This window comes from Triturus cristatus, chromosome 5_1 (genome assembly GCF_964204655.1).
Source record: "Triturus cristatus chromosome 5_1, aTriCri1.1, whole genome shotgun sequence".
Classification (NCBI taxonomy): domain Eukaryota; kingdom Metazoa; phylum Chordata; class Amphibia; order Caudata; family Salamandridae; genus Triturus; species Triturus cristatus.
The window spans coordinates 177,589,219-177,614,918 of record NC_140587.1 but is presented as its reverse complement, the minus strand read 5'-3'; the positions used below and the strand labels follow the sequence as shown (position 1 = coordinate 177,614,918).

Below are 25,700 nucleotides of genomic sequence, written 5' to 3'. Positions count from 1 at the left end.
TGGTGCATGGGCGTTCCCATGAAACCACCTATGGTTATTTTATGCAAATCCTCATCTACAAAGAATTGGAGACAGTTATTTACACCAAAATCCCACGCCTCTTTTCACTCCTTCTCTTTACATGTGTGCTCCATTTTGCAGGGCACATTCTTAGAGGAAAATGCCCTAAAGCATAGTTTTAAGCCACATGGCACCCCTTCCCGCACACAATCTATGATGACTGAGAAGCAGACACCCTTGCCATATGGCCCAAGCATGCCTGCGTTCGCACATGGCATCTACAAGTGCACCAGCGTATGCAATTCTAATGACATATGGCACAGGTTTGCACTCTCCCATTCACGCAATGCATCAACTTTACGTGCGGCTCTGCGCTGCTTGAACTCTTTGTAAATATTCCCCCAAGTTCTTAAGGTACTGATGAGTGATGGGGCAGGTGAGTGGGGTTTAACAGGTTAGTGCAGAAACTATGGTATAGGATGTAATATAAAGTCCCTATTGATTTTCAGCCAAGTACTCAGACACCATGTTCAGAGCAGATCAAAGACGGACACCTTCCTGGGGACCGCAAGCTTCGACCCTACGGGTGAGAGGGCAGCTATATGGCGGTAAGTTTTGTTTCACCAGATACCAGCCCAGAGAAATTGGCTGTGGTTCCGTCAATGCCACGGGGCGCTACCCAAACGACACCCAGAACAAGCGTTTTTTAAGGCCGGACACTAGTCCTATTGCCATGGTGAACTGGGACCTCATGTTGGGCTACCATGACCGCTACATCAAAATGAACAGAGACAATGATGAGGGACGGCTGCATGCGCTGCTCAGGTGGTGTCTGGCAAGCGAGAGGCAACTGCAAGTCACCAACGAAGGAAGAGCTGGAAGAGGAGCTACAGGCCACGCGAGGTAAGGAATGTGCAGGTAAAGAGAGCAGCTAATGGGAAGGGGATTAGAGAAGTACACCTTGCTTCACTCTTCAGACCAATGACCAGAAGCTTTCTTCTACCAGGAGGTAGGAAAGACACCCCCCATCCCCACCCCCACATGCTGGCATCACACTACGACCATCACTTCAGGGAATCCCAGACCATCACAAGTCAAAGACGCGAGAGGGGCAATAGCACCGGTTCCTGTTCACTCCCAGCATGCCACACCCAACAACTGCAGCTAGATGGGACCGGGGTGGGGGGGGCTCATTGGGATCAAGGGGCTAAAGTCCTCATGGAAGTTCATGTATTCCTAATGCACCAGGCAGGCTAAACTCTACTCCCAGCATGGAGAGCTATTGGGCTATTGTCATGAAGCAAAGCATGAAGTCCAAGGACTCTGCCTGCCTTCAGCACTGGCTCCATCCCACACCCTACCCAGTCATGGTCATGCTGCCTGTGGTCCTGGAGGAGAGGTTTGCAGCAATAGATTTCGTAGTGGGCACAGGGTCCAAATGCAGTCATTGGTTTGCTTGCACACTCAGCATCTGACAACCCCACTCTCACAGTTGTCTGTGTTACCTTCAGATCTAGGAAGTCTCAGGGTCTGACCAGGACTTTAACGATTTGCTGCTCTGTATGCATGCCAGGGAATTTTAGCATCTTCCTTCTACAAACCTAAATTGTATAAGGAAATGCTGTCGTACTTTACTTTCTGGGACCGCGTAGGGGACAGGGCCCTACCCCTGTTTATCTCGATACTAGCGAACCGCAAATGGTAAATGCGGCATGTACGAGTGTTTTATATACCGTTCTAGTTATGAATGCACTGTGTACACGTTATTCTGCTTCACTACGCGGGTTCCATTTTGGAAGCGGTGGCCATCTTGTCATTGCCCTCACATAGGCTATAATGGAGCAAACACGGGCCTCACAGTACATGGGCTTTCCCGTGACTTCTCTGTGACCTGGGCAGCTGGCTCTGCTGCCCCGGGTCAAACCGGTCTCACGAGCTCCCCTTCCTCCGTCCACCTGTGATTAGCATCAGGGCTTGACCCGTCATAAAACCCTTTCATTCTACCCTCAACCTCCGGCTAATCTCTTCCACACCTGCTTGTTCCTGCTTTATGACTTGTTTCCCAAAACAGGAGATGCTCATGTTTATTGGGGGGTCTGCCAACATCAAATATGGGATCTGAACCTTACTGTGTAAATCATTGTGGGCTGGCCGAATTGGAATGTGGGATGGTCATCATGACTCTGTCTTTTCTTTGTAATATATCCTTGTATATGGCCGTATCATAAAACCCTAGGAATGTATGCTTGAGGCCAGAAAAGGCCTATTTAAAGTGAAGTCCGTTTCCATGATTTGCAGCAGTCTCCTGAGAACATACACGCTGTTGTACTTCTAGGATACCTGTCATTGGTCTGCAGCCAATAAACGATTCTTTGACTTCACCCAGAAGACTCTGTGTTTCTGTAGGTCCGGAACAGGGTGAAACCCAGAAGTCATAGGGTGTGTGCCCCTGCACCGCTGGGTCTAAAATACCCAGTACTTCAGTTTGGCGCCCAACTCGGGACGATTTCAGCGGTACCAGTCCAAGCCAGAGGTTCGTGAGGAGCTTCGTGTGGAAATTCCGGAGGAAGGCCGCCACTTCATCGACCCCTGCATGTCGACGTGGTCCGAAAGTCTTTTCTGCGAGGTTCTCCGCGTCCCGACGGCTACGAAGGACTGCTGCCCTGATTAATCGACCTGTTTTGGACCCTTGACGAGTTTGAGAGAGCGAAACAATCGAGAGAGACTTCTGGTGACGCCATTGATCAGCAATACTCAGTTAAGTATAAGTGGAGCGTCTCCCATTTGTTTTGGTATCCTTCGGGATCATTTGAAATTAGTGATTTGGAGTTTGCAAACCCCAAAACCAGAGGACTCGTGTATTCACGAGACTATCGTAATCGATAATCCTTTGACGTTGGGATCTAGACTAGTGAGCGAAGATGCCTGGTTCTGGAATATTTGGTAGATTATTCTGTTTGGGTTGCGGAAAAGATTTCCAGCTAGAGGAATCATGTCCGGTTCCTCTGGTTGGAACTCCAACTTATGAGCTCTATGTGAAGCATGGCGTAGGCCCCATTGCATATAACGAAGTATGGATCCACTACACTAGGAAAGACGGTGTTTTAAAATGGCCCCAAAATGGTAGTTTCGATACCGATATTTTAGATAATTTGGAAATTAAATTGTTCAAGAAGAAAGCCCGGCCGGCGATGTTTGACTCTTTCCGCTTATGGCGAAAGGAAGCCAAACAAAAGGAAATTAAGCTAGCGAAAAAGAATAAAAGAGAGAGAGGTATGACAGTAATGCAAGCAGCTGTACAATTTAAAGATAACGAGGAGGAGCAAATGAGTGAGCAATTGTACAGGCAGCGCAAGTTAGGTATCGACAAATGTTACCCAGCTTTACCACACTCTAAGCAGAATGAGTCCGAAGAAAAGGAGAAAGATCCCTTGATGTCACATTTGTTGAGTTCGCCACCCCCGTATGCTCAAAATGCCATGGCGCCTCCCCAGCTTGTGAATATGCCACCTCCAGTGAATATACTGCAAGCCTTGCCGCAACCGCCAGCTGTGTTCCCGACTGCCCCCGCGCTCCCTGCGACTTTGCCTACTTCTGCAGCTGCCTCTTCTGACACTATTCCTTGCACTACTTCAGTACCTGTTTCTACATCCTCTTTTCTTCCCTCTGTTTTTCCCCCTGTTTTCGCTTCAAATTCTCCTTCGGCGCGACAGCGTTTAGCTAATGTGGTTACTACGTTAATGTCGCCTCTCTTTGATTCGTCTGGTGCGACCCCTGGCTTACAGCGTAAGCAACTGCGTAGTCAGTTGCCTAACCCTGATGAGCAAAAGGTAATAGATCGCATGGCGCGCAGATGGATTGTTTTCCCTTCATTGTATGATGTGGAGTCAGTGGTTAATGTCTTCCATCAGTGGGATGCCCCGAAACAGAGATATGTGTTTGAGAAAATGTGTGAGATTCTCTGTGAAGAATTGGAGGATAGTGGTAAAAATCCGAGCCCACAGGAATTGTGTAGAGTGAGGTCTGATTTTGGAACTGGTATAATTGTGGACCGCGGTATAGATAAAGCAGTTGCGGTTGTATTGTCCTTCAGGAATGATGATTGTCAACAGTCGTTGTTTGAACCTGATGTCCTTGTGGGGAAAAAGGTAAAAGCGCGACAATACCCTATGAGGGAAGTTCCCCCGGTATGGAAGGAAGCGGTTGCAGCTGCCGGTGGTAACCCCGCTGTGGCAGCGCATTTCCAGCGTGTTTGGGTGCATGTTCCATGGAAGCGTTCTGAGGTGTTAGCGCTTAAGCAGTCATTACCTGATCCCCGTAAAAACCCAGCAGGTTATTATAAAGAGTTGTCACAGACGGCAGGATCATGCGTTATGAATCTGGCCGACATAGACATGTTGTTTGGTAATGTTGTTCCACAGCCTTTATGGGGGTCAATCCGTAATGTAGATCACGATGCAGAACTAGGGGATACATGGGCTAACATTGTTGCTGCTGATGCTAGACAAACTGGTGGTGCGAAACCTGAGCCTTTAGTAGCTGAATTGCCTGGTAGAATTATCACGTATATGAAGACAATAATGCCTGCGATGCGCGTAAACTGGGACAAGTTATCTGCATGCAAGCAGAAGAAGGATGAGACAGTGTCAGACTTCTTCACCAGGTTTGAAGAGACGTTTATTGACCACAGTGGGCAGGATATGAGTACTGAGGGTGGCCAACGGTTATTTGTGGATAAGTTTGTGCAGAATTTACTTCCTGACCTGTGTAAAAAGTTGAAAGATTCAGAGAGTTCTTGGGCTGTTTCTTCTTCAGCGCAAATACTGGCTACTGCACAGTATTACGAAAATCGGGATAAAGACGAGAAAGATAGGACAGAAAAGAAAACGAAGGAATTGAAGACAAAGGTCCTCTTACAGCAGGCTTATCCACCACGTGGAGGTCAGAATAATTATAGGCAACCCCAAGGTGTCTATCACCAACCCCAACAGTTTCAGAACAATCAGCAAATGAACGGGTATTATCAACCACGTGTCCCTGTAGGTCCCAACCAATGTTCATACTGTAAAGAGGAAGGTCATTTTAAATATAGTTGCCCTAAATTACTACAACGGAACGGTAATATGTATGGCGCAAGAGGTAGAGGTGGTCAGCAAGCTCCTAGAGGTAGAGGGCGTGGAATTGTTCCCCAGAACGCGCGTCCTCTGCCGCCTTAAAATACCATTAATAGCTTTGATCAGCAAGCTAATGCGACTAGTAATACGGCTCAGTATTATACTAATGATTATTATGCAGAGGATGGTGATGCAGAAAATAATGATTACTAGGACAGCCGTAGACAGAGAGAGGGAGTTGTTTCAGTGCCAGTGGATCAGAGTGGACCGTACGTTGAGGTAACTACAGCAAATGTAACGGAGCCTTTTCTGCTAGACACTGGTGCTGCAAAGAGTTCAATTATGTATTCCAAACTCCCTGGCGCACCTTTGTCTGGCGACATCAATGTTTCAGTAGGTTTTTCTGGCGCCCCTCTTAGGAACCCGATTTCTAGTCCTATGTCACTTTCTGTTGGTCCTTGTGAGCTGAAAGCACCCCTGATTCTGACCACAGGTTGTGGAGAGAATTTGTTGGGATTAGATTTGTTGAAGAGATTGCATGCTACCCTGTATTGTTCTCCTTCAGGAGTACAACTTACATTAGGTAAGAAAGTGATTTCCCCGATGTACTTGTCCAAAAATACAATGCCGCTTGAATTGTCATCCCTTCCGGATGCCCTTTGGGCTACTGGTCCCAATGATGTGGGCCTCTTGGAGATACCGCCATACGTGGTGACTTTAAAGGCTAATGTTAGGCTGCCACGTATTCCCCAGTATAAAATCTCTAATGAAGGCCAGAAAGCGTTGTTAGACATTGTCAGCGACTTGATTAATAAGGGTGTGATTGAAGAAACAAGAGGCAACGTTTGCAATAGTCCGATTTTACCTGTCTTAAAACGAACGGACCCTTCACAGCCACCTGTTTACAGATGTGTGATTGATCTTAGAGAGGTTAATAAGATTGTTGTGCCACAGTTTCCGGTTGTCCCTGATATAACTGCCTTGTTAACGATGATTCCAGCCTCTGCTGCATGGTTTTCAGTGATCGATTTGAAGAATGCTTTCTTTAGTATCCCAATTGCGGAAGAGAGCAGAGACATTTTTGGCTTTAGTCTGGGAGGCCGAAGCTTCCGCTTCAAACGCGCTCCCCAGGGCTACTGTGAGAGTCCATCCATATACAGTCAAGCTTTGAAAGCACAACTTGATGCAATTGTTTTACCTAGTGGCGCTATCCTGATTCAGTACGTGGACGATTTACTAATCGCTGCGGATACTGAAAAGATCTGCAAAGAAGCTACATTGTCATTGTTGCGCCATTTATCCGCTTTCCATCACAAGGTGTCTCTCTCTAAGCTGCAATATTGTCGACAAGAAGTGACCTACTTAGGTCATCTCTTTTCGAAGGAGGGAAGGAGACTGACCCCAGAGAGAATTCACGCTATTGCACAGTTGAGTGTGCCAAAAACACAGAGAGAAGTGCGTGCTTTCTTGGGAATTACCTCATACTGTAGGCATTGGATCCCTAGCTTTTCCTTGCTGGCAAAACCTTTGTTAGCATTAACATGTAAAGACACACCGAATCCTATCCCATGGTCTGAAGAGTGCCAGAAAAGTTTTGTGGAGTTGCGAAATGCATTGTGCTCTGCTCCTGTGTTGGGTACCCCTGACTACAGTAAACCTTTTACATTGTATGTTCACGAGAAAGATGGATGTGCGTTGTCAGTGTTAACACAGCCTTTTGGCGACAGACCGCGCCCATGCGCATATTTTTCATCCACCTTGGACCCTGTAGCGAGGGCATTGCCAAGCTGTCTGAGAGCGACAGCTGCTGCAGCTATGTCTATCCGACAATCTGCTGGTTTGGTAATGGACAACACATTGATTGTTATGGTTCCACATGCTGTAGACACGTTATTAAATAGGACCAAGACACAGCACTTGACTAGTGCGCGATTATCAGGCTACGAGCTCACACTGTTAGCCAATCACATACACATAAAGAGATGTAACACACTGAATCCAGCTACGTTATTGCCGATTCCAGCAGACTCAGATGAGATTGAGCAACATGACTGTCTGTTCAGAACGGAAGAAGAGACGAAAGGAAGAGTGGATCTAAAAGATACTCCCCTGACTGAGTGTGATGGTACTTTATGGGTGGATGGTTCATGCTTCAAGCTCCCTAATGGTGACACGACTGGTGCATATGCTATTACGACTTTGCACACAGTTGTGGAAACTGCACGAGTGCCACACAATTCGGCCCAGGCAGCAGAATTAATCGCCCTCACGAGAGCGTGCGTGTTGTCTGAAGGAATGAGAGTGAACATATACACAGATAGTCAATACGCCTTTGGCGTGGCCCATAATTTTGGACGACTGTGGAAAGAGCGTGGGTTCCTGACGTCACATGGAGCTAAAATTCAGAATGGCAAGTTAGTGAATGATCTCCTTGAGTCACTGACCTTACCGTTGCAAGTTGCGATCATGAAATGCAGTGCGCACAGGAAAGTTACAGATGATGTTGGTCGTGGGAATGCGTTTGCTGATGAGACCGCGAAAGAAACGGCACAGAATGTGAAGACTAGAATGTATGTTGCAGGCCCCGCAAGATGGGTTAATGATGTTGGGATGTGTGAAAACACAATAGAGAGTGTGAAGTCGCTTCAAGCTGAAGCCACAGAGGAAGAGTTAAGCAAGTGGAGAGAAAGTATGGGTAAGTTGGATGAGAATGGTTGCTGGATTGATCTGACAGAACATAAGCGATGGTTGTTACCGGACGCATATGTGCTTCCCGTAGTTACTATGGCACATGGAATGGCACACATCAGTGCGAAAGGAATTTGCAAGTTGTTGGCTCCAGTATGGCAGAATGCTGGGATTCCCAAGTGTGCAGAGAATGTGGTCAAGAATTGCATGGTATGCTTAAAATACAACCCTGGTAGGGGAACCCCAACTCCAGCTGGTCACTTTGCACCCCCATCATGTCCATTCGAAGTTTTGCAGCTGGACTTTATTCACATGGAAAGATGCAACAACCTGAAATATGTATTAGTGGTTGTTTGCGCTTTCTCGAAATGGATAGAGGCTTATCCTCTGAAAGATAACACTGCCCTATCCACAGCCAAAGCCCTTGTGAAAGAGTTCTTCCCTAGGATTGGAATGCCAAGAATGGTGTGGTGTGATAACGGAAGTGAGTTCGTGGGTAAAGTGATGAAGAATGTATGTGAAGGATTAGGCATCCAGCAGAAATTCCATGCTGCAAATCACCCCCAATCAGCTGGACTGGTAGAGCGCTACAATGGAGCCTTAAAGCTCAAGTTGGCCAAAATCCAGGCGAGCACCGGTCTTAAATGGCCTGACGCTCTGCCTCTAGCACTTCTGTCCACCAGAATGACCGTACACTCACGAGTGGGACTTAGTCCTTACGAGGTAGTTTTTGGCCGTCCGGCCAACATATGGGGTGTACCGAGGCCTACGAAGTTCAGTGAAATAGAGCATCCAGTACTGCTCGATTACCTGTTTGATTTGACTGTTAAACTGTGTGTTTTGCACCAACAGGTACATGATACTCTCCCTCAAGCCTCTGAAACTCCTGGACACCCTATCAACCCTGGTACGTGGGTGCTAGTCCGGAATTTCCAGCGCAAGAGCAACGACGAGCCTCGCTGGATCGGCCCTCATCTTGTTCTACTGTCGACAAGATCAGCAGTGCGAGTGAAAGGGAAGAAGCACTGGATCCATGGCACCCACTGCAAAGTAGTCCCCTTGCCTCTGCCTTATGACCAGTGGGTCCAGGAGGGTATCGCCGACTCTGAGGCAGACACTGTACCTCGTTTCATACCATTCAGTGACGCACGCATAAGAGGCACAGTTTCAGACCAAGAGAGTGACAATATTCTGCAGGAAGCTGTGCCGCCATCAAATCGACTGGACACCACTGAGCCTGAACTTTTGTTCCGAGACCAAACAGCACCTGGTCGTCTCCGTTATGATTTGAGACCTAGGCCCATGGACAAATAAAGATTTCCTTACTATTTCCTTTTTGACATTTTTTACTCTCCCATCTGAAAGACTTTCTTGATTTTTTTGTTTTTCGAACCACCATCCGGGTTCTGCCGCAGGGTCGCGGTGCCAAGACTTTGGGGTACAGGCCGAAGACGTTAGGTCGACGGTTCTGGTTGGTCTAGGGCGTTTCCCTGGACTGACAGGCGTACTCCTCAGCAGAAGAAACTCATCCGCCGCGAGCGGCCCGAGTAGAGGATGGAGTTTTTTATGATGGAGAGACCCGTTGAGGAAATGAACTTTAAAGCAAGGATATGTAGAATTATGAAAGGTAAATGTTTTGTCTTTTTGTGCCTTTTTACACTGTGTAGTATAGTAATGTTTATTGTGGGATCTGTGTTTTTCTCCGCTCAAAAGCCCATTGCACCCACTCAACAGCCTATATCTCCTTCTACTGCCTCCTCTCAATCTTTTCACCCTTTGCCTGAGCACGAGCAGACTAGACGATCAGAGTTTGTAAATAACTCGTTTATCCAGCTCTTGCACCAGCACCAACTAGTAATGAATACGACCAATTGCTGGGTGTGTGGGTTAATGCCACATACCATTAATAAGGGTATTCCCTACCTGGTGCTGCCGTATAGTTACAATGGATCGTCATGAGCATTCCAGACCATGTTTCTCTATGCTCTAGATACGTACTCCCCTCGCCAACCGCGTTCCATCAGACCCATCACCAATAATAAGGCGTTGATGAAAGGAGTTGCCGATATGAGTAGAGATATCGACGCATACTCGTCCATTCCCAAAGAAGAGTTGAGACCTTATGTAGGATGGAATGCGACGGGGTATAGTATTAGTCTGGGTGAAAGACAGCGGAAAATCTCAATTCCAATCTGGGTTGTACCCCACATGGGTCGGTTCTGCTTACAGGGTAATGGTCAGAATCCTAGAGCTCAACTGGGTAGAAGTGACTGTACTGAACCGTACACTTTCCCGTCACAGTTCTCCCCTGCGTTTCTAGCTGCCAAGGGCACATATTTCATCTGTAATGACCGAGCATATACATGGTTGCCCCCTGATTTCTCGGGCACATGTTATATTGCGAATTTGTTACCGCCTACATTTACTGCCGCCTCCGACTATCACAAGACCAGAGTTGTGAGAGGCGTGATTAGTAAGGAGGATACTGCCGGTCAGGAAGCAGGAGACTTCTTCTTGGGTTTCCTGCCGTTTTGGGGACCTATGGTCAATAGTAGAAACCTGCGACAACTGACACGTGTGGTTGAATCCACTATAAATGTAACGGCTGGTGCCCCTAGTAATCTGACAGCTGAGCTCCAAGCGGATCGCCTTATGACTTTACAGAACCGCATGGTTCTAGATGTCATCCTTGCAGACCGCGGTGGAGTATGCAAGGTTATCCAATCCAGTTGCTGCATTTTCATACCAGACAACGCTCCAACAGTGTATCAAGCCATCTCCAAGCTTCATAAGATATCTGACGCCATACACGTGGATAAGGGAGATTGGTCACTGATGGGATGGTTCTGGGAACTGATATCTGCCTGGGGTTGGAAAGTTCTAATGGTCATTGGAATGATCTTAGCCATTTTTTTCCTGTTCTGTCTGTGCATACAGTGTGCTCCTGCGATATGTGGCCTCTGTGCTACCTTATGTGTAAGGAAACCTGTATCGAGGGACGAGCTAAGTAATAGGATGATGCTACAGCAACATCTCCATGACTTTGCGGACATTGACCTAGACTCGGATTGAGATGGGTATAGTGATTGCCTATGTAAGGGCAAAAGGAGGGTCTGTCGTACTTCACTTTCTGGGACCGCGTAGGGGACAGGGCCCTACCCCTGTTTATCTCGATACTAGCGAACCGCAAATGGTAAATGCGGCATGTACGAGTGTTTTATATACCGTTCTAGTTATGAATGCACTGTGTACACGTTATTCTGCTTCACTACGCGGGTTCCATTTTGGAAGCTGTGGAAATGTGGATTTTCCTGATCAGTTATGTCCCCTATCTTGGACCCCAACGGTTCTATATGCATGTTACAAGTACATGTATGTTCCCTCCAGTTCCAGTTTCTAAGAACGCAAATATATGTGTGTCTACCGTCGACATGTTCTCTGTCAGATCCGCCATCAATAAGCTGGATATTCGATTCCTAAGTATGAAAGGCCACCGACTTTATATGGCTAAGTTACTCCATTTTTACAGTTCAGGCAAGTAGGCCCGATTCTGTCCTCAAAGCCTTTCCCTGCTCTCTGTCTCTGACAGCTTCAGCTTGAGCTCGCATCTGTATCCATGAACTTTGTCCTACTCCCTGTGCAGCTAACGGTGCCTGCCTCGGCCAGTTTTCGCCTGCCTGCCAAGAAGCTGTATTTCACCTTCGAATTATCTATTTTGCTCTCCAGCCGATGCATTCCTGTCTAGTGATTTAGGTAAACATTTCCTTTAGCTCACAAGCAAAGGACTCAGCCTTTCCGTCCTCCTGCAAATGATTCATAGCCCTGCTGCCATGGAAAGTTTTCTGCCCCTCGCATCTCATATAGACACTTAGGCGTTTGTGCACGCACACAGTCAGTATAGACTAGATTCTGTCCGAGAGTCCTTCCTTGTGGATAACATAGTTCTTTAAACATAGGATGTTAGATATGATTTGGGATTAGGTTGACTTGACCCCCCAGACTTCTCGTCTCCACATGTAGGGCTAAATGTCAAGTCCCTTCACCCCCTAGTTGCACGTCACTCACACGTCATGCTGCTGCGCGCGCATCTATGCCAAGTATTATCTTATAGATCCACCTATGTCTGATAATCCTAACCAATCATGTTTCTTTTATTCCTTATTACGCCTAGTTTCGATTACGTACCTGTTATGTCACTTTTCTTATCAAATGTTACGCCTTCTACATTCGTTTCATTGTAATGTACTTATTATAAAAATGCATGTCTGTCAATAAAGTATTGTACTTCACTTCCTGAACCCTCGTGGTGACGGAACCTGAAGGCCGCGACTCGAGTCGGCCATTTTTGATGGAATAAAGCCCATTTAGAAAACCTCTTATACCACGGATTCTGCCTCTTGTTATTTTGAGCTATTTTACTTTATTTTAAGATTCCGTATGAAATTCAGTCCGGTAAAGAAGATTTTATTTACCACATAATGGCGCCCGAATAGGGACACTTTCTCATCTCACGCGCCGGCGGTGCGTTGCAGGCCCGGTCTCCTGCCACAGCTGGACGGACCATAAACGCGTACCAGCAGGATTTCCTGTAAGCTCCCTCCGGTCAAGCGGGGGCGACTGAGGCTGCGATCAACCCAGACGAGGCGGTGAGAAGTGCGAAGTATCCCGACCAGAGCCTAGCTGAGAGAGCAAGATCCGAGGTATACAGAGGCCCACCAGATATTCCGAAATCCCGATGTCCAGAGGGTCCGCTGTCCGCAGTCATCGAGTCCTGTCCATTCTCTGAGGCCTTCCGTTTCAAGGAGCTACTCGGTGAGTACCATCGCCGGGGAGGCGTGTTGACGCGCACATAGGTTGTGCCGGTCAAGACGGATTTGGGTACACAAATCCGGTCTGCACTGTTTAGCAGTGTATATGTACTGTTTAGCAGTATATCAAGTATTCCGAAGTATGCAGTTATTGTCAAGAATTCAGCGTGGTGATTAGTTAGGCAGACTGTCATCATTGTCGGTCATTGTTAAAATATTTAATGTTCAATATTTAAAGTGTTTAAATGTCTTGCATATTGTGGTATGAATGATTGTTCATTGTTCACTGTTCATTATTGTGTTTTTCGTATTAAGTAAGTTCAAGAGTAAGTATCAGATCAGTTGTCAATATGCCGCTCTTCTCGAAGTTAAGACAGATTACTACCAGAAAAGGGGTGCTTGAAGAAGCAGTTCCTATTCCTCCTAGGGACACTCCAGGGCATTTTATGTACCATAAGCATGGCTTAGATGCCATATTGTTTCTTGATCTATGGGTAGATTATACCAAGGGATTGCCGGAAAGTCAAAGGTGGCCCGTAGCGGGAACCTGGGATGCAGAGTGCATCATGAAAGTAGAGGAAGAGTTATGGAAAAGAAAGGTCAGACAGTCACAGAAAGACGCTGTTGAGTTATGGCGTAAAGAATCTCATAGACGTACAGAAAAAGCACGTAGACAAGAAGAGAGGAGTAAAGAAAGTTCAAATAAAGTTCAAGAAAATCAATTAATTGAGGAAGGTATCCGAATGAAATCAGAACAAGTAAATAGACAAAGAAATGCTCTTATGAATGGTATGTATCCCCTTCTAGCCGAAGGACTACCTAAGGCTGTTACAGAGATGCCAAAAGACTTGCCACCCCCATTATTTCCAATTAAGGTACATCAAAAAGGGCATCCCAGAACCGCAGAAGATGTTTTTCTTTCCTCATATCTAGACGATGCAGCTCCCGAGTATGCTAACGCCACACCACATAGACCGTCTGGCGGAGGGGTTCAACGTCAGGATCAGGTATCTGTACCCGTGCAACAGCAAGTCCCGACGCAAGCGTCGGCAAGCACATCTGTTTCCGCATCTGTCTCCGCAGTCGATTCTACAGGGGTGTCGACGCCCATAGTTGCTGTGTCACGTTCAACGAACCCATTCACACCCGACGCCCCAGATGGGGCCACGGGAGGTGCTAGCATTACCTTTACACCACCCAGAATAAATAAACTTGTCTTTCAAGAGTCAGCACATTCACGTACACCTAAATTCGTAAGTGAACGTACGCTTAAGGAACTCCTTGTAAATTGTAGATATGACCCGGTGGTTGGTAAAGAGGACGAAATGGTCCTGGCATCATTACGTATCAGGCGAGCCGCAGAGTATTTAGCAAGGTTACCAGGAATGACTACGCATCTAGATAACATATATCATTTTGTTCAAACAGGACGAGATCCAGGATGTATTAACAGAGCTATGGAATTCCAGAAAGTAGAGATACAGGGGGAACTGTTACGTTTCCTCATAAACTGTGTGATCAGAAATCAAGACCGTCCGGGGGTAGACCCGAATGCAATGCTTATTCTTACAAGATGGAGTCAGAATATATCAGAAGGGAGACACGATAAGCAAAATTGTATAATAGCCATGTGCCGAAAAATCCGTAAAGAAATAGAGCGTATTCATGAAGAGAGATTGGGAACAGACGAGTTTGAGCAAGATGAAGTGTCCGAATCAGGGAATTCCGCAAGACAGTCAGAGACCATAGCCTATGTAGGCAGAGGAAGATCCTGTGAAAATACTAGATGTTTTTCTGATCCCATACACTCTGTATGTCCAAATAATAGCAGAACGTATGCGACGCCTGTAATAAATCTGAAGTCTCCTGAACATTCGTTTCAAGCCGCAGATAAAATACTACGAGAACGAAGGGGTTACCACCTCCTCGATTCCATGGATGAGCAAGAATTAGCCAGATCAGCTGTTCACTGGATTGACAGTCCTGAAAAATACGGTGATGAGACCGTAGCACACACGTTTTTTAATCTCAGTACAGATGAACAACGTTTAGCTGGAATCTATATGATTCAGCAACTCCTCATATTATATAAGAGCCAACATGCTGACCCTGGTCCTTTACCTGATATATTAACGGAACTACTCACAAACAGATGGGGAGGTTCTAGTAACAAGCTAATTAAAGAGATATTAGTGTCACGTAAGCAGTATGTCCTTTTTGTAAGTCCGGATTCTCTCTCGCTGCCCCGCAGAGAGAGAGCGCCGTACTATATGGATAGACAAAATCCCTTACGAGAAGTGCACCCAATAAAAGGCGAAGACAATGAGTTTCACCGTGTATTTGTTTACACACCCATATCAAAAATGGAATTATTAGAAATGAAGAAAGTAGTACCTAGTCATGATAAAGACCCAGCGGGTTTCCACCGAGAAATTAAAGACATGTTACTAATGGGAGAGTACACCTTTCCTGATATTATGACGATATTAAAGGTGCTTTTGCCTGCTGGCATTTATGAAAAACTGAAAGAAAAAGAGTGGGAAGTGGGAGACCAAAAGATAGACTGGACAGCATTAGCAGAGGAAGAAAGGGGCCGAACTGCAGGTTCAGGGCTCGGGGATAAAGTTAAACTGTTACCAGGTTTACTAGTACAGGTACTGCCACGTTTATTAACTACAAAAAAGGAGGATTGGGGTGCAATCACAGCCTGCAAACAAAAGCAAGATGAAGACACAAGCGATTATTATGCTCGATTTGAAAAATGTTTTGGTATAAATAGTGGTATAAAAGCAAGTAGTGACTCATATCCACATCTATTTGTGACAAAATTAGTGGAAAATGCATTGCCCCCAGTGAAGAATAGAATATTGAAATTCGAGAGTACCTGGCAAAGTAACACTCCGTCGCAAATGCTACAAATGTTACAGTATCATCACAATAGAATTAGGGATGAACAAGAACACGAGCATAGACGCATGAAGGATACAAAAATGAAAATGCTAGTTTCTCAGACAGTACCAGCAGATGGTCACAAAAAGGGTGTGACACATTCTGGTGATTCTGCAGTTCCTGTAAAGGGAACCTGCAATTACTGTAAACAACTAGGCCATTATGTACACGATTGTCCAGTCTTGAAACGTAATATAGCTACAGGCATTGCAAAGGAGAGACCACGATTAGTTAGACCAGATCAGAATGAACAAGGAGCTATGCAGCATGGACAGTCCATGCCAGTTCAGCAACAGTCCATGCCAGCCTCACAGCAACCCATACAGTTTGTGCCAGCTGCACCACCGTTGCCTGCTACTGCCACACAAACCACAACACGACAAATGTATCAGACTGCACAGTATGAATATCCTGAGTATCAGCGTTACGCATGAACAAGCCTAGAGAGGGAAGTTGACTTACCGCTTATCGAGATTCCTGTAGATCAAGAAGGACCTTATGTACATAGTGAATTATTAGGTCAAGATAGAAAATTCTTACTCGATACAGGGGCGAGTCGAACAACTATAAAACGTAGTGAAGTTCCAGGGGCACCCCTCTCAGGCTCTCAAAATGTTTCCCTTGGTTTTTCGGGAAAACCTATTGTTAATGAAGTATCACAGCCTCTACCACTTACGATAGGACCTTTGACACGAACTACAGATTTATTGCTTACTAAATCATGCCCAGAAAATCTGTTAGGAATTAAAACTCTGAAAGCACTAGGAGCCATAATATGTTGTTCTCCGGAAGGAGTAAGGTTGTTTTTGCGTGATTTTAAAGGTCACTATGTGTCTAGAGACATGGATCCCCGACTACAGACTTTACCAGTACATCTATGGGCACAAGGCCCTACGGATGTTGGCTGCATGAACATTACACCCTATCGAGTCACACTGAAAGCAGGAGTGGTACTACCACGAATGCGACAATACAAGTTACCGCATGATGCTGTAGTGGCTTTGCTAAAAATCATTGATGAGCTGATTGCCCAGGGAGTAGTTGTAGAAACAGACTCCAATGTATGTAATTCACCGATAATTCCGATTCTTAAACGAACTGATCCTACTGCCCCACCAGTGTACCGATTGGTTATTGATTTGCGTGAACTAAACAAGTGTATTGTACCACAATTCCCTGTGGTCCCTGATATATCATCATTGTTGACAGCAATTGATTCCGAAGCAACATTCTTTACTGTAATCGATCTCAAGAATGCCTTTTTCAGCGTCCCAATAGATCCGGAAAGCCAATACTTGTTCGGATTCAGTTTAAATGGGCGCAGTTTTAAATTCTCACGCGCTCCCCAAGGATTCACAGAAAGCCCCAGCATCTACAGCCAAGCACTGAAACGAGAACTTGACAGTATCCACATGCCAGTCAATACTGCACTGCTTCAATATGTCGATGATCTGCTGATCACAGCGAGAAGCGAGCCAGAATGTGAAAAAGCTTCTCTGACAGTTTTACATTTTCTAGCCGACAAGGGGCACAAGGTGTCTCCTTCTAAGCTGCAATTCTGTGTCCAGCGAGTTATTTATCTTGGTCACTCGCTGTCCAAGGAGGGAAGGCAGCTTACACCAGATCGCATCCAGTTAATTGCTAACATGTCAATACCCCAGACACAAAAGGAGGTGCGGGCTTTCATAGGCCTCACTTCATATTGTAGGCAGTGGATCCCTCAGTACGCATTTCTAGCAAAACCACTCATTCAGTTAACCACACAGGAGGCAGCCACATCGACTGTTCTCCCTTGGACTCAGGAACATACACAAGCTTTTGAAAGCCTAAAGGAAGCTTTATGTCAAGCACCTGTTTTAGCAACACCATGTTATAGCAAACATTTTACACTCTTTGTTACAGAACGCGAAGGTACTGCCTTGTCAGTACTCACTCAGGATCAAGCAGGATCACGCAAGCCATGTGCTTATTTTTCCAGTACATTAGATCCCGTAGCTCAGGCTTTGCCTGCATGCCTGAAATCAGTGGCAGCGACAGCTTTAGCAATCAGACAAAGCGATGCCATAGTATTAGGACACCCATTGACAGTACAAGTACCACATGCAGTAGAGGTTCTTGTGAACCGAACACAGACACAACACTTGACCATAGCAAGACTTACCGGTTATGAACTGACATTGTTTCAACCACACATAGAGATCCGACGGTGTAATACATTGAATCCTGCTACACTATTACCTGTAATTGGAACAGACCCACTAGCTCATGATTGTGTTGAAATCATTGAAATAAAGACGAAACCTAGACAAGACTTGACAGACGTTCCATTGTTAGATCCAGACCTGACGTTGTATGTAGACGGATCGTGCATGAGAACAAGTACAGGAGATTTAGTGGCCGCGTATGCAGTCACAACAGACACTAAAGTTATTGAGACAAATTGTATAGATACTTTGTCAGCCCAAGCAGCAGAACTTATTGCTCTAACACAAGCCTGTATTCAAGCCACAAATAAGAAAGTTAATGTATACACTGACTCACGTTATGCATTCGGAGTTGTACACGACTTCGGCGTGCTGTGGCGAGAGAGAGGTTATTTAACTTCCCATGGTGCCCACATTCAGCACGGACCCCTCATTCATGCTTTGTTAGACGCAATACATCTACCCACTGCTATATCGATTATGAAATGTAAAGCACACACGAAGGTTACTGATATCATTTCTCAAGGCAATGATTTAGCTGACAGAACAGCTAAACAGACTGCTCAGAATCGCACATTAGACATGACAAAGCCAATAGTTCAGACACCAACACAGTGTATGACAATTAAGGATCCCGCACTTGACGTAATTGACATACAGACACATGCCACAGCAGAAGAAATAAAGAAGTGGACTGAACTAGGAGGGATCCAGACAGATCAAGGATGGATGACGAAGGAGAAATCTGTATGGTTTCTCCCTGATTCCATGGTTCAAGCCATTATAGCTACAGTTCACAGTCCAGCACATTTAGGAGAGAAGGCTATGCTAGACAGCATTCAGCACATTTGGTTCAACAAACATTTACGAGCAGCAGCTAAACAAAAAGTTCGTACCTGTATGATATGTTGTCAGTTTAATCCAGGAAAGGGTGTTCCCGTAGAGCAGGGTGGATTTCAGCCTCCTGACCATCCTTTTGAAGTCCTCCAGATGGATTATATTCAGATGGAACGTTGTCGAGGATTCAAATATGTTCTCGTAGTTGTCTGCGCTCTCTCCCGTTGGACAGAGGCGTATCCCGTATCAGATTACACTGCCCCGACTACTGCCAAGCAGCTAGTTCGAGAATTCTTCCCACGGTACGGTTTACCACGTGTTGTATATTCAGATAACGGCCAGCCCTTCTCATCCGAATTAATGAAACATGTCTCGCTTTTGTTGGGATATCAGTGGAAATTCCACTGTGTCCGACACCCCGAGGCAGCAGGTCTCGTGGAACGACATAATCAACTTTTAAAAATCAGACTGTCTAAAATATGTCAGGAAAAAGGTGTGGACTGGATAGTAGCTTTACCAGTTGCGCTATTTTACATGAGGATGGTAGCACACTCTCGAACAGGGCTATCACCTTATGAGGTGATCTTTGGTAGACCACCGAATATGTGGGGGACGCCTATACCCCGTAAAATAACTGATGTTGACTGTAATATGCTGACAGATTACCTGGCTTCCTTGATGTCTGCACTACAATCTTGTCGTTCACAGGTAGTCGCAGCTTTTCCCGACAACACCGAGGTGAAACCTCATGATGTAATTCCCGGCGATTATGTTCTCGTCAGGAATTTCGATCGGAAAACCCAACTGGAGCCAAGGTGGAGGCTTCCTGAGTTGGTCCTGCTGACAACCAGAACAGCTGTGAAGATCGAAGGGAGAAAAGGCTGGGTGCATTCCAGCCATATCAAGAAATTTCATGGACTTCCTCCTGACACAAACAGTACTCCCCGTGTGTCTTCCCCCATTGACTCAAAGCTACCCTTGGCTGAGGCCAGTAGCACTGAACTCTATAAGCAGAAACTCAGGTCCAGATCCAAACTGTCGGACGATTTGATTGTTTAAGTCCTCTCCAAGGTGAAGCGGTTGAATCTGTCCCGACATGTATCCCTTAGGTCTGAATGATGTAGAGTCCAGAATCATAATGAAACGACATGCTTATTGTAAATTACTGCGTAGCCACTGTATTGTGACTTTATTAATTTTGTTTTCCTTGAGTTTTTTAATAGTTACTGCAAGTATATTGTTGCATATGTATTATCCTGTTTCTAAACGTGCTTTCAATATAACTGATGAACATTCTTTTAGTGACCTACCCCCACATGAGTTGTCCTATAGACTTGCGCTGCGCAACAACACCTTCATTAGTATGTTACATCATTCCCATCAGACTAGTAATGCCACCAATTGTTGGGTGTGTGGCCGACTCCCTCCCTATCAGAATAACAAAGGAGTTCTGCCTTTCTTTCCACATCCGTTCACACACAATGGCTCCTGTGGAGCATGGTTTAGTTTATTAAATTCCATAGACCCAGACACAGCAGTTTATCAACAACATTGGATATGGGGAAATCTGAATCTAGTTTTATTCAAAGTCTGTCACCCTAATAAGGAGGGTCACCCCAGTAGAACAGGAACTGATTTAGAAAATGAAGTGTATAAATTAGGTAATTTTACGCCTAATCTTATGATTTTGAATGTCAAAACCGAAGTTGAACTAATTCTGCCCACTATGTCAGTATTTCCAGTTAAGGGTGAATTATGTGTGAGAAAAGTTGGTTCCATACACATGGGCCATAGCCAATGCGTTACTACAGTAGAATATAGTGATCAAGGTAAATCTTCATTTAGAGCTTCTAGCCATTCTTACTTTATATGTGGTCAGACGGCATATATGCGTCTGCCTCTAGATTGGGATGGTACCTGTTACATAGCATTCCTTTTGCCACCTGTTTTTCTAGCTCCCCCTGATTATTATCGAAATGTTCATTTAGTACACAATAGAGAGCGAAGAGATCTCCCAGTTGTCGATTATACTGAGACGGCATGGGACAAGTATGTAGATTTCAATAAAGGTATCTTTCCCTATATAGGTACCATATCAAATAGTAAGCTGATACGCAGACTCACCAAGACTCTTGAAGCTGTAGTAAACGAGACTATAGCCGCCCTAGGCAATCTGACAGAAGAACAATCAGTGATGAGAATTGTTGTTCTCCAGAATCGTCTTGTCCTTGACGTCATCCTGGCCGATAGGGGCGGAGCTTGCAGGGTCATCGGATCCAGCTGCTGCATATTCATACCAGAAAATTCGCCATCTGTATATAAAGCTATAACACGCCTTCATAAGATTGTAAGCCAGATACACGAAAATCCAGGCACTTGGACGTGGTCCGGGTGGTTTTGGAGTGTGATATCAGCCTGGGGATGGAGAGTTCTATCCTTCCTAGGTATTGGCCTTCTTATGCTCTTCAGTTGTTGTTTATGCCTGCAATGTGGACCAGCGATTTGTGGTCTGTGTGCCACATCATGCATTCCATATCACAGTTCTCGTTCAAAATACCGGAAGAAGAAGGAAGAAGAAATGATGCTCCATGAGCAAATCGATGGAATGATGAAGATTGATATCTCTTGAAGGGCAAGTAGGGGACAAGGAGGGAATGTGGAAATGTGGATTTTCCTGATCAGTTATGTCCCCTATCTTGGACCCCAACGGTTCTATATGCATGTTACAAGTACATGTATGTTCCCTCCAGTTCCAGTTTCTAAGAACGCAAATATATGTGTGTCTACCGTCGACATGTTCTCTGTCAGATCCGCCATCAATAAGCTGGATATTCGATTCCTAAGTATGAAAGGCCACCGACTTTATATGGCTAAGTTACTCCATTTTTACAGTTCAGGCAAGTAGGCCCGATTCTGTCCTCAAAGCCTTTCCCTGCTCTCTGTCTCTGACAGCTTCAGCTTGAGCTCGCATCTGTATCCATGAACTTTGTCCTACTCCCTGTGCAGCTAACGGTGCCTGCCTCGGCCAGTTTTCGCCTGCCTGCCAAGAAGCTGTATTTCACCTTCGAATTATCTATTTTGCTCTCCAGCCGATGCATTCCTGTCTAGTGATTTAGGTAAACATTTCCTTTAGCTCACAAGCAAAGGACTCAGCCTTTCCGTCCTCCTGCAAATGATTCATAGCCCTGCTGCCATGGAAAGTTTTCTGCCCCTCGCATCTCATATAGACACTTAGGCGTTTGTGCACGCACACAGTCAGTATAGACTAGATTCTGTCCGAGAGTCCTTCCTTGTGGATAACATAGTTCTTTAAACATAGGATGTTAGATATGATTTGGGATTAGGTTGACTTGACCCCCCAGACTTCTCGTCTCCACATGTAGGGCTAAATGTCAAGTCCCTTCACCCCCTAGTTGCACGTCACTCACACGTCATGCTGCTGCGCGCGCATCTATGCCAAGTATTATCTTATAGATCCACCTATGTCTGATAATCCTAACCAATCATGTTTCTTTTATTCCTTATTACGCCTAGTTTCGATTACGTACCTGTTATGTCACTTTTCTTATCAAATGTTACGCCTTCTACATTCGTTTCATTGTAATGTACTTATTATAAAAATGCATGTCTGTCAATAAAGTATTGTACTTCACTTCCTGAACCCTCGTGGTGACGGAACCTGAAGGCCGCGACTCGAGTCGGCCATTTTTGATGGAATAAAGCCCATTTAGAAAACCTCTTATACCACGGATTCTGCCTCTTGTTATTTTGAGCTATTTTACTTTATTTTAAGATTCCGTATGAAATTCAGTCCGGTAAAGAAGATTTTATTTACCACAAAGCGGTGGCCATCTTGTCATTGCCCTCACATAGGCTATAATGGAGCAAACACGGGCCTCACAGTACATGGGCTTTCCCGTGACTTCTCTGTGACCTGGGCAGCTGGCTCTGCTGCCCTGGGTCAAACCGGTCTCACGAGCTCCCCTTCCTCCGTCCACCTGTGATTAGCATCAGGGCTTGACCCGTCATAAAACCCTTTCATTCTACCCTCAACCTCCGGCTAATCTCTTCCACACCTGCTTGTTCCTGCTTTATGACTTGTTTCCCAAAACAGGAGATGCTCATGTTTATTGGGGGGTCTGCCAACATCAAATATGGGATCTGAACCTTACTGTGTAAATCATTGTGGGCTGGCCGAATTGGAATGTGGGATGGTCATCATGACTCGGTCTTTTCTTTGTAATATATCCTTGTATATGGCCGTATCATAAAACCCTAGGAATGTATGCTTGAGGCCAGAAAAGGCCTATTTAAAGTGAAGTCCGTTTCCATGATTTGCAGCAGTCTCCTGAGAACATACACGCTGTTGTACTTCTAGGATACCTGTCATTGGTCTGCAGCCAATAAACGATTCTTTGACTTAACCCAGAAGACTCTGTGTTTCTGTAGGTCCGGAACAGGGTGAAACCCAGAAGTCATAGGGTGTGTGCCCCTGCACCGCTGGGTCTAAAATACCCAGTACTTCAATGCTTCTAACATGTTAAAACTCAGGAACTAACCCCAGCTGTACTTCTGTCTGTCACACCTGTGAGCCCTCACGCCATGGCGCCACTTCTGCAGTCTCAGGAGTTGTCCCTCTAGCTTTATATCAGAGAAAGCCAGAGTGTCTAACTCTCTAAGAAGGACACTCACAGCCAATTCCAACATGAGAGTCACATCTGAAAGCTTTATGAGAAGTAACTTCAAGAAATATAAAAAGCTCAATGTTCTTAATGTTGGTCTTCAAATGAATAAGCAGTTTCTTCAGCTGTCTTTTAAAATGTGTTGGATCCGTTATTTTGCCCCAATTGCTATCTCTCCTCTTCTCCGTAGCCTTCTTCCACCCAGCCTCTTCCACCTCTTTCTTCCCTCTATTATCCCATTTCTCACTTGCGTTCACCTCCTTTTTCTGTTACACTACTTCTCCCTTCATTACATTACATGCCTCATTTTGACGTCAGGTCCCCTGGCCTCAGTCTCACTGGTCCTCTGTTGTCTTTCCATTTAGTCTTCTGAACGTTGACTTTGTGGCCCGCCGAGGGCACTTGGCCAGGGTCCTCATCACACCCTACTCGCGACAAGGCTGGAAGATGGCAGTCACCCTGTTCCGCGAGACCTACTTCCTCCTGGGGGAGAGGGACGAAGACCCCCCTTCGGAGACAGCAGAACAATTCAACTTCATGGGACACAAGTTTGAGCACTACATGACTTCGGGTATAAGAGATTTTCTGATTGATGTTTTAGGTGTCATTGGTTTTGGGTGTTAAGCTGAGAAATATTTACTACATTCTTATTGTCGTTTTGGTTATTTCCTTATGTTCTCCCTGCAGATTAGACCTTTTTCGCCAGCAGAAATTGTATAATCTTTTCACATGCTTTCTGAAGCTTTCTACTGAGACTAGTTTTAATGCTAAGAGCAGAATGTCACTACATACCTCAGGTCTGAGTAGTGTGTGCATTGAAGAGGTGGGAAGCTCTATGGTGAAGCAGGACCACTAACAAGAGGGTGGAAGTAAGAAGCTCATCCAAGTGAGCAGCTGACTAGTTCTTCCCGATCACTGTCAATTAGTGGATGGTACCGGGTCATACATGGGACTGCAATTTCTATAATTCAAGGTGAGGACGTTTCTAGGCAAGTCCCCTGTCTGCACTTTTATCTGTCTCTGATTAATGCTTCAGGAAGGCTAGTGACAATCAGGTGCAGAAACTGTACACTTAATTGTGTGCATGTTTTGTATACTTTTGCTTGAACCCAGCCCCATTGCTACCTGCTGTGAGGACCATCACTTTGTACAAAGGCTGTGTCTGGAGAGCAGCATGAAAAGGACACTTGAATGAGAACCAAACCAGTTCTGACGACCTAGATATTAGATCTACATCCCCTGGAAAATGTGTATAAAAGTGGGACCCAACCCCCCCCCCCCCTTTTTTCCAGTCCCATGTTCTTCTTCACAAGAAAGGATCCGCTCCACAGAGGACTTAAAGAGCTGCTGTGTTACCAGAACTCATGTCTCCCAGAGGTGAGGGGACATTATCTGGATTCTGTACTTTATGCTGGAGGAGATGAGGGTCTGCCAGAAGTGCTTAGTAGCCTACCTGCCTGCCTGCTGAGAGAGGAGGGCAGTGTGTCTGACCCTGCAGGAGAAGAGACTGCCCAGTTGGAGAAACCCAGTGTGTTCCTGGCAGGAGGAGCACCCATGGAAAGCTTTTCCAGAGCGCAAAGCCAAGAGCGCCCTGCATTATAAAGGGGCCCCTCCGGTCACTCTGCACAGTTTGTGTGTGAGCTGCATTTACATTGTACCTGAACAATTACCCCCATGATACCCCACAGTCTGTCGAGGGATAAGAGACTGGTGCTGCTGATGGTGTAAGAGATGGCTGTGGCACTGCCAGAGCAAAAACCCTGGACCAGCCTTGAGGCAACAACTGCCAGAAGACAACATTGCAAGGGATTCAGCGCAAAGGCTGTAGCTGCTACACCAGGAAGCCTGGGAGAGTTGCCATGGCAGTTGACAGGCACGGCCGCAAACACCTACCCCATCAATCGCCCCCAAGAACATGGCAGGGCCAGAGAGGAGAGGAGTTTCTGCTGTGAAAGCGGGAGAGCAGTTCACTTCCATTGCACAGTCCAAAGTACTTCAAGGGTCAGCACGTAAACTGTGAGGCTTAGCCAGCACCAGGAATCCAACCCTCAAATGCTCACAGATGGGTGCTGTGAGAAGTTGGCCTGGTATATGCTCTCCACTAGTTATAGTGGGCACCTTGTACCAGTCCAAACAACCCTTATTGATGATTAGGTTAAATACAACCTTTATTGAAAGCTATCCTAGTGGTAGCTATGGAGAGCAGCCTTCAGGCTAAGTCTTGAAGGAGTGTAAATCAGCTTGGTTTACAGATTATAACCTCCTAAATGACCAAATGAAAGGAGAACCACACAACATATATATAAAATATATGTATTTATTACTAAACACTCTCTACTAACCTCTTCATGAGATTAGAGAGCAAGATACACAATATTAAAGCACTAGAACAACAGTAAATAGCACAACACACAGTGG

The 25,700-nt window shown here is 45.6% G+C and overlaps 1 protein-coding gene across 1 annotated transcript; it reads left to right on the top strand.

The window, feature by feature from the left end:
• Positions 1–630: 630 nt before the first annotated feature.
• Positions 631–24,270, top strand: LOC146830588 (decapping and exoribonuclease protein-like). Its single transcript, XM_085604787.1, has 2 exons — positions 631–903; positions 23,648–24,270. Exons 1-2 carry the CDS (start codon positions 734–736, stop codon positions 23,904–23,906), a joined length of 429 nt encoding a protein of 142 aa, XP_085460913.1. The 5' UTR covers positions 631–733; the 3' UTR covers positions 23,907–24,270.
• The last annotated feature ends 1,430 nt before the right edge of the window (positions 24,271–25,700 follow it).

What these genes read in the sequence shown, in the direction of transcription:
- LOC146830588 (XM_085604787.1), top strand. Translation starts at nt 734, where the DNA reads ATGGTGAACTGGGACCTCATGTTGGGCTACCATGACCGCTACATCAAA. An exon ending in GGAGCTACAGGCCACGCGAG is followed by an intron (nt 904 to 23,647) that starts GTAAGGAATGTG and finishes CTTTCCATTTAG; the next exon opens with TCTTCTGAACGTTGACTTTG.